Genomic DNA, 13,229 nt, shown 5'->3' with positions numbered 1-13,229 from the left:
CACTCCCACATATTTTCCTCCAAAAACGTAAACATAATTTTCTGTATTTTCTTTTCTAATGTGTTTTTTCCATTCATGTATTGTTTAAATTGACTTTAGGTTCATGAGTTGTGAAAATCTATGTTTTAATCATCATAATGAGCGTTTTAAGACCAACTTTTATACTTAAATCTTGTAGCCCATAGTTTTTACGTCGCGCATATGTATTTATTTAAGTCTGTTATTAAAGGTTTGATTTGACAAGTTATTCCCTCAACAGCGTTTTTGTGTTAGATTATATTTGTATTATAATTTTTATATTTCTTTTAATTCTCCGGAAAGTAAGACAAGGCTGAGGGTTTTGTATTAGCGTCACCTTGTGCGGCCCTTTTTAATACCTAGGCGTGCTATAAAAACGAATTACTAGGCAAAATTTAACTGGCGTAAATATAAATCAGAGTGGCATATCATGTCTTTATTCAGCAGCTTAGTGACGTCAGACGTCAAACAGTCACGTGGCTCAGCAGAGCGTCTGCGGCGTGCCTCGGCTCCGTCATCAGCGTCTGTCCTGCAGTTTTTCTCGCCTTTTTGTACAGTTTTTGCGGACATGAACAGTGTCGGGGAGGCGTGCACAGACCTGAAGCGGGAGTATGACCAGTGCTTTAACCGCTGGTTCGCTGAAAAGTTCCTAAAAGGCGACAGAAGCGGAGACCCGTGCAGCGAGAGCTTCAGGACGTACCAGCGCTGCGTGCACAAGGCCATCAAGGACAAGGACATCCCCATAGACGGCGTGGAGTTCATGGGCCCGAGCAAAGACAAGCCCGAGACCTGAGGACCCGCCGGGACAACCGGGACTTTACCGGGACTTTACCGGGACTTTACCGGGACTTTACCGGGAAAAAGGTGACTTGTGGCCAAGTGCGCAATGAAGCCACTGGGCATGCGCAGAAGCGGACACTGGGCATGCGCAGACGGAGACACTCGGACTAAGGAACTGGAAATGAGAAAGTTTAATCAATATTTCTGAGGGTTTTTTTTTACTGTAACATTACGTCACATGTGCGTCTAATTATTAGTTTAATTTGTTTTCTAACAAAAATGTGAGAAAGGGATTTGTAAAGTTTGACCTGGAAGCAAAATGTAAAGAAAACAGCATCAGACTAATCCATTCTTTTTCACTTTAGTGTTAATTTCGGCCCATTTCAGATGTGTGAGATGTGTCATTTGTGTTTCATTTATAAATGTTATGTTTTTAAAGATTTGGGGATAAACTAACTGAAACATGACATCAGTCGTATGTTTATGTTTCTGACAGCTGGAGGAAGTGTCTGGGGAGGGGGCAGTCTGCTCATCTGTGCTTCATAACCAGAGGCTCCAGGGTTTGATTCACTCAAAGACACGTGAGGCGCTTTAGTTGTGTCAGCCAGACTCTAGAGCGCCCCCTGCAGTCAGTGGCTCTTCGTTCAATCAGTGACTCCCTGAAAAGACCAATAACCCACTGGATTAAAGCCACAGTGCGGGACATGTGTTTATATTATTTATATTATATACATACATCTACTCTGAGCGGGCTCGCAGCTCCACAAACCTGACTCTTATTTGGCTGGACCAGGGCCTGCTGCTTGTTTCCATGGAGATGTTCCTTTGGCTGTAGTGTTCCACAGTGTGGCATTACGCGGCTCTGTTTCCGTGGAGAACGGCCTGAACATGACCGAGCTCAGTCTGATCCTGTGAGACAAAACTCTGGGCCTCAGACAAACTTCAGCCCAGATTTTAGCCTGAGAATGAGTCCTGGTTTAGACCTGGTTCAGTCCTGGGTTAGACCTGGTTCAGTCCTGGGTTAGACCTGGTTCAGTCCTGGTTTAGTCCTGGTTTAGTCCTGGTTCAGTCCCGGTTCAGTCCCGGTTTAGTCCCGGCTTAATCCTGGTTTAGACCTGGTTCAGTCCTGGTTCAGACCTGGTTTAGTCCTGGTTTAGTCCCGGTTTAATCCTGGTTTAGTCCTGGTTTAGTCCTGGTTTAGTCCTGGTTTAGTCCTGGTTCAGTCCTGGTTCAGACCTGGTTTAGTCCTGGTTTAGTCCCGGTTTAATCCCGGTTCAGTCCCGGTTCAGACCTGGTTTAGTCCTGGTTCAGTCCTGGCTCAGTCCTGGCTCAGTCCTGGTTCAGTCCTGGTTTATAACATAAAGCAGTATAATGTTGAATAGTTGTAAAAGGATAAAAAGGTCAGATGCCCTCCCACAGTGCGCCTTTGTTCTAAATATAAAACATTTGAAGAGGAGCAGGTCACAGGTCCTCAGGTTTCACACGAACATGTCCCTCGTCTATCCCTCCTCTATCCCTCTATCTCACTCCTCTATCCCTCTATCTCACTCCTCTATCCCTCTATCTCACTCCTCTATCCCTTTATCTCACTCCTCTATCCCTCTATCCCTCCTCTATCCCTCTATCCCCCTCCTCTATCCCTCTATCTCACTCCTCTATCCCTCTATCTCAGTCCTCTATCCCTCTATCTCACTCCTCTATCCCTCTATCCCCCTCCTCTATCCCTCTATCTCACTCCTCTATCCCTCTATCTCAGTCCTCTATCCCTCTATCTCACTCCTCTATCCCTCTATCTCACTCCTCTATCCCTCTATCTCACTCCTCTATCCCTCTATCCCTCCTCTATCCCTCTATCCCCCTCCTCTATCCCTCTATCTCACTCCTCTATCCCTCTATCTCAGTCCTCTATCCCTCTATCTCACTCCTCTATCCCTCTATCCCCCTCCTCTATCCCTCTATCTCACTCCTCTATCCCTCTATCTCAGTCCTCTATCCCTCTATCTCACTCCTCTATCCCTCTATCTCACTCCTCTATCCCTCTATCTCACTCCTCTATCCCTCTATCCCTCCTTTATCCCTCTATCCCCCTCCTCTATCCCTCTATCTCACTCCTCTATCCCTCTATCTCAGTCCTCTATCCCTCTATCTCACTCCTCTATCCCTTTATCTCACTCCTCTATCCCTCTATCTCACTCCTCTATCCCTCTATCTCACTCCTCTATCTCCCTCCTCTATCTCCCTCCTCTATCCCTCCTCTCCTCCATCTCACTTGTTTTCAGACATATATTTTGTCCTGTACCTCTCCCTCTCTTCCGTCTTCTATTCCTCCATCTCGTCGTTCTCAGATGTATAGCCCTCTCCTCTATCTGTTCTCTCCATCTCGTCGTTCTCAGATGTATAGCCCTCTCCTCTATCTGTTCTCTCCATCTCGTCGTTCTCAGATGTATAGCCCTCTCCTCTATCTCTTCTCTCCATCTTTCTTGTCGTTCTCAAACGTGCATGTTGTTCATAAACCCGTCTCTTGGGTTTGGCTCTTTTGGGCTCCTCAGGCTCTTGTGGTAAATGGCTCACTCAGACTTCCCCCTCCCCAGACGCCTCCTCCTGCTCCTTCAGTCAAGTCCCACTTCAGACTAAACCAGGTCTGAACCAGGACTAAACCAGGACTAAACCAGGTCTGAACTAGTCAGGTTCACTCCTGGTTTAGACCTGGTTCAGTCCTGGTTCAGTCCTGGTTCAGTCCTGGTTCAGTCCTGGTTTAGCCCTGGTTCAGTCCTGGTTCAGTCCTGGTTCAGTCCTGGTTTAGCCCTGGTTCAGTCCTGGTTCAGTCCTGGTTCAGTCCTGGTTTAGTCCTGGTTCAGTCCTGGTTCAGTCCTGGTTCAGTCCTTGTTTAGTCCTGGTTCAGTCCTTGTTTAGTCCTGGTTCAGTCCTGGTTCAGTCCTGGTTTAGTCCTGGTTCAGTCCTGGTTCAGTCCTGGTTCAGTCCTGGTTCAGTCCTTGTTTAGTCCTGGTTCAGTCCTTGTTTAGTCCTGGTTCAGTCCTGGTTCAGTCCTGGTTCAGTCCTGGTTCAGTCCTGGTTCAGTCCTGGTTCAGTCCTGGTTCAGTCCTGGTTCAGTCCTGGTTTAGTCCTGGTTCAGTCCTGGTTTAGTCCTGATTCAGTCCTTGTTTAGTCCTGGTTTAGTCCTGGTTCAGTCCTTGTTTAGTCCTGGTTCAGTCCTGGTTCAGTCCTGGTTCAGTCCTGGTTCAGTCCTTGTTTAGTCCTGGTTCAGTCCTTGTTTAGTCCTGGTTCAGTCCTGGTTCAGTCCTGGTTCAGTCCTGGTTTAGTCCTGGTTCAGTCCTTGTTTAGTCCTGGTTTAGTCCTGGTTCAGTCCTGGTTTAGTTCTGGTTCAGTCCTGGTTCAGTCCTGGTTTAGTCCTGGTTCAGTCCTGGTTCAGTCCTGGTTTAGTCCTGGTTTAGTCCTGGTTCAGTCCTGGTTTAGACCTGGTTCAGTCCTGGTTTAGTCCTGGTTTAGTCCTGGTTTAGTTCTGGTTCAGTCCTGGTTCAGTCCTGGTTTAGTCCTGGTTCAGTCCTGGTTTAGTCCTGGTTTAGTCCTGGTTCAGTCCTGGTTTAGTCCTGGTTCAGTCCTGGTTTAGTCCTGATTCAGTCCTTGTTTAGTCCTGGTTTAGTCCTGGTTCAGTCCTTGTTTAGTCCTGGTTCAGTCCTGGTTTAGTCCTGGTTCAGTCCTGGTTCAGTCCTTGTTTAGTCCTGGTTCAGTCCTTGTTTAGTCCTGGTTCAGTCCTGGTTCAGTCCTGGTTTAGTTCTGGTTCAGTCCTGGTTCAGTCCTGGTTTAGTCCTGGTTCAGTCCTGGTTCAGTCCTGGTTTAGTCCTGGTTTAGTCCTGGTTCAGTCCTGGTTTAGACCTGGTTCAGTCCTGGTTTAGTCCTGGTTTAGTCCTGGTTTAGTTCTGGTTCAGTCCTGGTTCAGTCCTGGTTTAGTCCTGGTTCAGTCCTGGTTCAGTCCTGGTTTAGTCCTGGTTTAGTCCTGGTTCAGTCCTGGTTTAGTCCTGGTTTAGTCCTGGTTCAGTCCTGGTTCAGTCCTGGTTTAGTCCTGGTTTAGTCCTGGTTCAGTCCTGGTTTAGACCTGGTTCAGTCCTGGTTTAGTCCTGGTTTAGTCCTGGTTTAGTTCTGGTTCAGTCCTGGTTCAGTCCTGGTTTAGTCCTGGTTCAGTCCTGGTTCAGTCCTGGTTTAGTCCTGGTTTAGTCCTGGTTCAGTCCTGGTTTAGTCCTGGTTTAGTTCTGGTTCAGTCCTGGTTCAGTCCTGGTTTAGTCCTGGTTTAATTCTGGTTCAGTCCTGTAAAGTGATACCTCAGGTCTTTATAATATTGGGGTCATTACAATAATAAAGAAACAAAATGCGAACAAAATGGAGGACTAAACCAGGACTAAATCAGGACTAAACCAGGACTAAACCAGGACTAAATCAGGACTAAACCAGGACTAAACCAGGACTAAACCAGGACTAAACCAGGTCTAAATCAGGTCTAAATCAGGTCTAAACCAGGTCTAAACCAGGACTAAACCAGGTCTAAATCAGGTCTAAACTAGGACTAAACCAGGACTAAACCAGGACTAAACCAGGACTAAATCAGGTCTAAACCAGGACTAAACCAGGTCTAAATCAGGTCTAAACCAGGACTAAACCAGGACTAAATCAGGTCTAAACCAGGACTAAACCAGGACTAAACCAGGACTAAACCAGGTCTAAACCAGGTCTAAACCAGGACTAAACCAGGACTAAACCAGGTCTAAACCAGGACTAAACCAGATCTAAATAAGATGATGACGACGACTCTTCTATGAAATAATAAAAAATGAAGCTCATTATTTCAGTGTTCATTTTACACCTTAAGTCATTAGTCAGCGGCCGTCACGGTTGCTAGGCGACATAACGTAAGCGACATAACGTAAGCGACATAACGTAAGCGACGTAACGTCAGCGACGTAACGTAACCACACAGACGTGGCTGACGTACGCTCCGTGGTGTGGGCCTGTCCCATTTCAGCACGATGGCAGGTACAAGGAGGAGTACCCTTCAAAGGGTACTTCAGAGTGTGCATTTGTCAAAGTGGGACACAGTCAGCGAGTCAGAAGCTAGCTAACATTAGCCGACAGTTATTCAGCGACTCAGAAGGTAGCTAGCATGAGCCGACAGTTTTTCAGCTTGTCAGAAGCTAGCTAGCATTAGCCGACAGTTTTTCAGCGAGTCAGAAGCTAGCTAGCATTAGCCGACAGTTTTTCAGCGAGTCAGAAGCTAGCGCGTATTAGCCGACAGTTTTTCAGCGAGTCAGAAGCTAGCTAGCATTAGCTGATGGTCCCATCTTTCAGCGAAACAGGACGTGGACTCGGCTCAAGCTCTTTAAAAATAGTTTGGATTTTTTCAAGAGTTTTCAGACTTAAAAGTTAAAACTTCTGTGGCAGTGTTTACCAATGCATTGTGTTTCCATGGTAACAGCTGAACATCCCACCATAAACCTAGATGGAGAACCCCCCTGAGTGATGTCACTGTAAAGTATCAAATAAACCGAACCAGGTCTAAACGGACACAGCGCAGATCTGATCTTTCCTCTCATAACTCAGGTTTGCCCCGAGGCTGAAGGTCCGGGCTGCTCCAGACGTCACCTGGGAAAGGGGCGGGGCCTCGGTGGGCGGGCCAGGGGGTGTGGTCAGGACTTTTATTTACAGGTGCGTTCAGTCCTGGTCCAAATCCTGCTCTGATCCTCCAAGATTCTACAGAGACCCAGACTGTGACCAACGGTGAGTGTGGACCAGGACTAGACCAGGACTAGACCAGGACTAGACCAGGACTAGACCAGGACTAAACCAGGACTAGACCAGGACTAGACCAGGACTAGACCAGGACTAAACCAGGACTAGACCAGACTAAACCAGGACTAAACCAGGACTAGACCAGGACTAGACCAGGACTAGACCAGGACTAGACCAGGACTAAACCAGGACTGAACCAGGACTAGACCAGGACTAGACCAGGACTAAACCAGGACTAGACCAGGACTAGACCAGGACTAAACCAGGACTAAACCAGGACTAAACCAGGACTAAACCAGGACTAGACCAGACTAAACCAGGACTAGACCAGGGCTAGACCAGGACTAAACCAGGACTAAACCAGGACTGAACCAGGACTAAACCAGGACTAAACCAGGTCTGAACCAGGACTAAACCAGGACTAAACCAGGTCTGAACCAGGACTAATAAAACAGATGATGTTAAGTCATTGATATGTTTAGTTTCCTCAGTTTTAAAATAAGATATTTTCTCATTAAAACCTCATTGTGGAACATTACAGCCAAAAAGTGGTTTTGATTTTTGTTTTGTTTTTTTAACGTAGGTTTAGTCCCAGTTTAGACCTGGTTTAGTCCCGGTTTAGTCCTGGTTTAGTCCTGGTTTAGTCCCGCTTTAGTCCCGGTTTAGTCCTGCTTTAGTCCCGGTTTAGTCCCGGTTTAGTCCCGGTTCAGTCCTGGTTTAGTCCTGGTTTAGTCCTGGTTCAGTCCTGGTTTAGTCCTGGTTCAGTCCTGGTTTAGTCCTGGTTTAGTCCTGCTTTAGTCCCGGTTTAGTCCCGGTTCAGTCCTGGTTTAGTCCTGGTTTATTCCCGGTTTAGTCCTGCTTTAGTCCTGGTTCAGTCCTGCTTTAGTCCCGGTTTAGTCCTGGTTCAGTCCTGGTTTAGTCCTGGTTCAGTCCTGGTTCAGTCCTGGTTTAGTCCTGGTTTAGTCCCGGTTTAGTCCTGGTTTAGTCCTGGTTTAGTCCTGGTTCAGTCCTGGTTTAGTCCCGGTTTAGTCCTGCTTTAGTCCTGTGTATTTTATTACATGTTTAGCTCTTTATAATTTCATACTTTTATTTTGAAATCTCTATGTGAACATGTGGGAGGGCATCTGACTCTCTCCTCAGACCATGCTGTCTGTGGCCGTGCTCCTGCTGCTCCCCCTGGTGGCTGTGCGGGCGGATTATCCCAACCCCAACATGACCTTTGTGCCCGAAGGCGACCTGAACTCGACCTCCGTGCCGTCCGAGGCCGTGGAGGCGTTCTGTGAGGTCCTGCTCCAGTCGCCACTGCCCCCCGACCAGATCCCCTGGTACTGCATCTGCTCCCACTGCAAAGGCACCAAGGGCCCCAAGGGAGACCGGGGCGACCGCGGCCTGACAGGTGACGCCGGGTAGACCTGGGTTAGTCCTGGTTTAGTCCTGGTTTAGTCCTGGTTTAGACCTGGTTTAGACCTGGTTTAGACCTGGTTTAGACCTGGTTTAGACCTGGGTTAGACCTGGTTTAGACCTGGTTTAGACCTGGGTTAGACCTGGTTTAGACCTGGGTTAGACCTGGTTTAGACCTGGTTTAGACCTGGGTTAGACCTGGTTTAGACCTGGTTTAGTCCTGGTCCAGTCCTGGTCCAGTCCTGGTCCAGTCCTGGTCCAGTCCTGGTCCAGTCCTGGTCTGACCTGGTCTTCTTGTACAGGTCCACCTGGCAGTTCTGGCCCCAGAGGTGTCCAAGGTTCCCGAGGGCCCCAGGGGTTTGTGGGAAGCCCCGGGATCAAAGGTGAGACTTTCACAAACTCGGAAAACAGTTCTACACCACGAGTGTCATAGCAACCAAAGAGCCAATCAGGAGTGAGGCAGCGAGCGCTTAGCAACGCTGTCAGGTGACCAGGTTAGCTACGTCCATTTATATAAACAGTGTATGCTAGTAGGTTATGCTAGCAGGTTAGCTACGTCCATTTATATAAACAGTGTATGCTAGTAGGTTATGCTAGCAGGTTAGCCGTGTCCATTTATATAAACTGTCTATGGTAATAAGTCTTTACACAGTTGAGGCGCCAAACATTTGACGGTTCCAAACACAAACAGACAAATGTCACTTTTATGAGGCCACACATGTGACCTCACACGTGTGACCTCACACATGTGACCTCACACATGTGACCTCACACGTGTGAGGTCACATGTTTTTAATGTGGCGTGTTATGTATAATCTGTCATGTGACACAGGACAAAAAGGTGACGATGGCATTAAGGGAGCCCTTGGCCCGCAGGGGGCGCCAGGACCCAAAGGAGCCGGAGGCTTCAAAGGTAAAACCGCTGTTTAACATGTGACATCCAAGAAGACTGGAGTGTGGAGGTCTGACCTGTGTGTGTGTGTCTGTGTGTGTCGGTGTGTGTCGGGGTGTGTCTGTGTGTGTGTCTCTGTGTCTGTGTGTGTGTGTCTCTGTGTGTGTCTCTGTGTGTGTGTGTCTCTGTGTGTGTCTCTGTGTGTGTGTGTCTCTGTGTGTGTGTCTCTGTGTGTGTGTCTCTGTGTGTGTCTCTGTGCAGGAGAAAAGGGTGACCCCGGGCTCGAGGGCCCTCCTGGGGACCAGGGGCCTAAAGGAGACGACGGCATGTGTCCAGACGCCTGTGATGCCAGCCAGGGGCCCCCCGGCCCCCCCGGGCCCGCCGGGCCCGCCGGCCTGAGGGGGATCGCGGGCGCAGAGGGGTCTAAGGGCCAGAAAGGAGCCAAGGGCGAGAGCGGCGAGTCGGGCGTTCCCGGCACAGACGGCACCCCTGGAGTGAAGGGGGACCTGGGGCCCAAAGGAGACTGCGACTGCGTGGACGGGGTCGACGGGGCCCCCGGGAACAAGGGGGACCAGGGGCCCAAAGGAGAGAAGGGAGAGGCGGGGCTCGTGGGGGACCAGGGCGTGTCCGGAGAGAAGGGCGACATGGGCGCGATGGGCATGCCGGGGGCCCCGGGCCCCTGCATGCCCACGGTGAAATCTGCGTTCTCCGCCGGCCTCACCGCCAGCTTCCCGCCCCCGGGCCTGCCCGTGGCCTTTTCCAAAGTCTTCTACAACGTCCAGAACAGTTACATCCCCTCCATGGGCGTCTACGTGGCGCCCATCAACGGCACGTACGTGTTCACCTTCACCCTGACCGTGTCCGAGCGCGTCCTCAAGGTGGGGCTGTTCCATAACTTCGATACCGTGTTGAAGACCACGGACACGTCGGCCCTGGGGTCCGTGAGCCAGACCGTGGTGCTGCACATGACGGAGGGCGACGCCGTCTGGCTCCAGGTCAAAGACGTCTCCACCAACGGCATGTACGCCGGACCAGAAGTGTCCTCCATGTTCTCCGGGTACCTGCTGTACCCCGACAAGTGCCAGGGGGACCTCCTGGACATGGGCATAGGCATGGGACGCGAAAACGGAGATTACGGCATGCGGCCCACAGCCCCGCCCCCCACCTTCACGCCCACACGCCAATTCACCTGGAACGACGACGACGACTAAGCCTTAGCCTCAGCGTTAGCGTTAGCATTAGCCAAACTGACCAGTTTTAGACCTTAGATCCAAAGCTAAATTATTGTAGTCGTTTAGTTTGCACTTTTATTTGTGATTTATTTTTCACTTTAGATCAAATGTTTTTATGAAGCGTCGCCCCCTGGTGTCCACAGCGCGTCGTCACAGAACAAGGAACACAATACTGAACTTTTCATCTAAAACAGACTGCAGCCAGAGAGACTTTGAGCCAGGCCCAAACCTGGAGAAAGAGGGAGGGAGGGAGAGAGAGGGAGGGAGGGAGGGGGAGAGAAAGAGTCAGAGGGAGGGAGTGAAAGGGAGAGAGGGAGGGAGGGAGAGAAAGAGTCAGAGGGAGAGAGGGAGGGAGAGAGAGGGAGGAATGAGTGGGGGAGAGAGAGAGTCAAAGGGAGAGGGAGGAGAGAGAGAGTAAAGAGAGAAGGAAGGAGAGAGGGGGGAGAGAGTCAGAGGGAGAAAAAGAGGAGTGTGGGTTTCATGGTTTTCACTGTTTTCTTCTTGGGGCTTTGTGGATGAGTCTGGGCCTCGCTCAGTCTCATCACAGAGCGTAGGCTCTCCAGGCTCTCCAGGCTCTCCAGGATCTTGTAGATTCTCGTAGGTTCTTCAGATTTCGAAAGTTCTCCAGGCTCTATAGATTTAGTAGGTTCTCCAGGTTCCCGTAGGTTCTTGTAGGTTCTCATAGGCTGTAACAGGCAGAGCTTTCACAAAATTCCAAACTTTTGCATGTCTTTCCTCTGAACTCTCACAAGCGTCACGCCGTTTATCGTAGGCCTACACTGTCTCACTGTTTACCGTAGGCCTACACGTCTCACTGTTTATCGTAGGCCTACAGTTTAATGTCTAGCGGCGTGAGTTTTATTGGCGTCAGCCTGGTCCTCAAAAACACTTTCACACTCAGTGCGCACGGAGCTTCCTCTCAACCATAGACTGTGTACATGGACAAAGCTAACCTGCTAGCCGCCGGGTGCTAAACAGGAAGTGACCATGGCGCACTTCCTGCTCGGCTCTGGCTCCAGTTCACTTCTGTGTAAAACTCTCTCCTGCTGCTTCAGACTCGTCGTTTCTGACATGATCCTCTCGTTTGTAAAGAGCACGTCCAAAGATCTAGTTTATCCTTTGTCTCGGGGAACGCCCCGTTGTTACCGGCCGCCGCTCCCTCGGGCCCTCGGTGGCTCGTTCCCAGGGCCGGCGCGGGGTCGGCGGGCGGGGCCGGTACAGGGCGGATGGCGGTGTATTGTTGCGCTTTTGTAGGGCTTTGTGGGGGAGCGGGGCGCGGCGCTCCGGTTCCCGCGCGGGTGTGTCCGCGTTTGTCTGTGAAATGGGCCACTTTTTCTTTGAGACTGGATCACGTTTGCATGACCCACTGTGAAATAAAGAGATGACCTACCTGAGCCGCTTTGTGTGTTTGAACTGGGACAAGCACTACGACACGACACGTCCTACGGTCCTCACACACTACGAGACACACGGCATGTCCTACGTCCACACACACTACAACACACGACATGTCCTACGTCCACACACACACTACGAGACACACGGCATGTCCTACTGTCCTCACACACTACAAGACACACGACACTTCCTACGTCCACACACACTACAACACACACACGACATGTCCTACTGTCCTCACACACACTACGAGACACACGACACGTCCTACTGTCCTCACACACACTACAAGACACACGGCATGTCCTACTGTCCTCACACACACTACGACACACACGGCATGTCCTACGTCCTCACACACACTACGACACACACGGCATGTCCTACTGTCCTCACACACACGTCCTACTGTCCTCACACACACACGACACATCCCACTGTCCTCACACACACGACATGTCCTACTGTCCTCACACACACGACATGTCCTACTGTCCTCACACACACACATGTCCTACTGTCCTTACACACACACGACATGTCCTTCTGTCCTCACACACACAGCATGTTCTACTGTCCTCACACACACATGACATGTCCTACTGTCCTCACATACACGTCCTACTGTCCTCACACACACGACATGTCCTACTGTCCTCACACACACACGACACGTCCCACTGTCCTCACACACACGACACGTCCTACTGTCCTCACACACACTATGAGACACACACACATGTCCTACTGTCCTCACACACACGACATGTCCTACTGTCCTCACACACACTACGAGACACACGGCATGTCCTACGTCCTCACACACACTACGACACACACGGCATGTCCTACTGTCCTCACACACACAGCATGTCCTACTGTCCTCACACACACGTCCTACTGTCCTCACACACATGACATGTCCTACTGTCCTCACACACACGTCCTACTGTCCTCACACACGACATGTCCTACTGTCCTCACACACACACGACACGTCCCACTGTTCTCACACACACGACATGTCCTGTCCTCACACACACGACATGTCCTACTGTCCTCACACACACACATGTCCTACTGTCCTTACACACACACGACATGTCCTTCTGTCCTCACACACACGTCATGTCCTACTGTCCTCACACACACACGTCCTACTGTCCTTACACACACGACATGTCCTACTGTCCTCACACACACGACATGTCCTACTGTCCTCACACACACTACGAGACACACACATGTCCTACTGTCCGCACACACACATGACATGTCCTACTGTCCTCACACACACTACAAGACACACACACACGTCCTACTGTCCTCCCACACACACGTCCTACTGTCCTCACACACGACATGTCCTACTGTCCTCACACACACGACATGTCCTACTGTCCTCACACACACACGACATGTCCTACTGTCCTCACACACGTCCTACTGTCCTCACACACACTACGAGACACACGGCATGTCCTACTGTCCTCACACACCCTACTGTCCTCACACACTACGAGACACACGGCATGTCCTACTGTCCTCACACACCCTACTGTCCTCACACACACTACGAGACACACGGCATGTCCTACTGTCCTCACACACGTCCTACTGTCCTCACACACACTACGGGACACATGGCATGTCCTACTGTCCTCACACACACTACGAGACACACGGCATGTCCTACTGTCCTCACACAC

At 50.3% G+C, this 13,229-nt stretch overlaps 2 protein-coding genes across 2 annotated transcripts; both read left to right on the top strand.

Annotated features, from left to right (window-relative positions):
* The first annotated feature begins 504 nt into the window (after positions 1-504).
* Positions 505-1,251, top strand: triap1 (TP53 regulated inhibitor of apoptosis 1). Its single transcript, XM_033977107.2, has one exon. It carries the CDS (start codon positions 587-589, stop codon positions 809-811), a length of 225 nt encoding a protein of 74 aa, XP_033832998.1. The 5' UTR covers positions 505-586; the 3' UTR covers positions 812-1,251.
* Positions 1,252-6,543: 5,292 nt separating this feature from the next.
* LOC117379949 (otolin-1) lies at positions 6,544-10,281 on the top strand. The gene is made up of 5 exons (XM_033976643.2): positions 6,544-6,585; positions 7,738-7,993; positions 8,301-8,381; positions 8,831-8,911; positions 9,152-10,281. Exons 2-5 carry the CDS (start codon positions 7,741-7,743, stop codon positions 10,099-10,101), a joined length of 1,365 nt encoding a protein of 454 aa, XP_033832534.1. The 5' UTR covers positions 6,544-6,585; positions 7,738-7,740; the 3' UTR covers positions 10,102-10,281.
* The last annotated feature ends 2,948 nt before the right edge of the window (positions 10,282-13,229 follow it).

This window comes from Periophthalmus magnuspinnatus, chromosome 13 (assembly GCF_009829125.3).
Source record: "Periophthalmus magnuspinnatus isolate fPerMag1 chromosome 13, fPerMag1.2.pri, whole genome shotgun sequence".
Lineage (NCBI taxonomy): Eukaryota > Metazoa > Chordata > Actinopteri > Gobiiformes > Gobiidae > Periophthalmus > Periophthalmus magnuspinnatus.
This window is presented reverse-complemented; position numbering and strand designations above follow the sequence as displayed.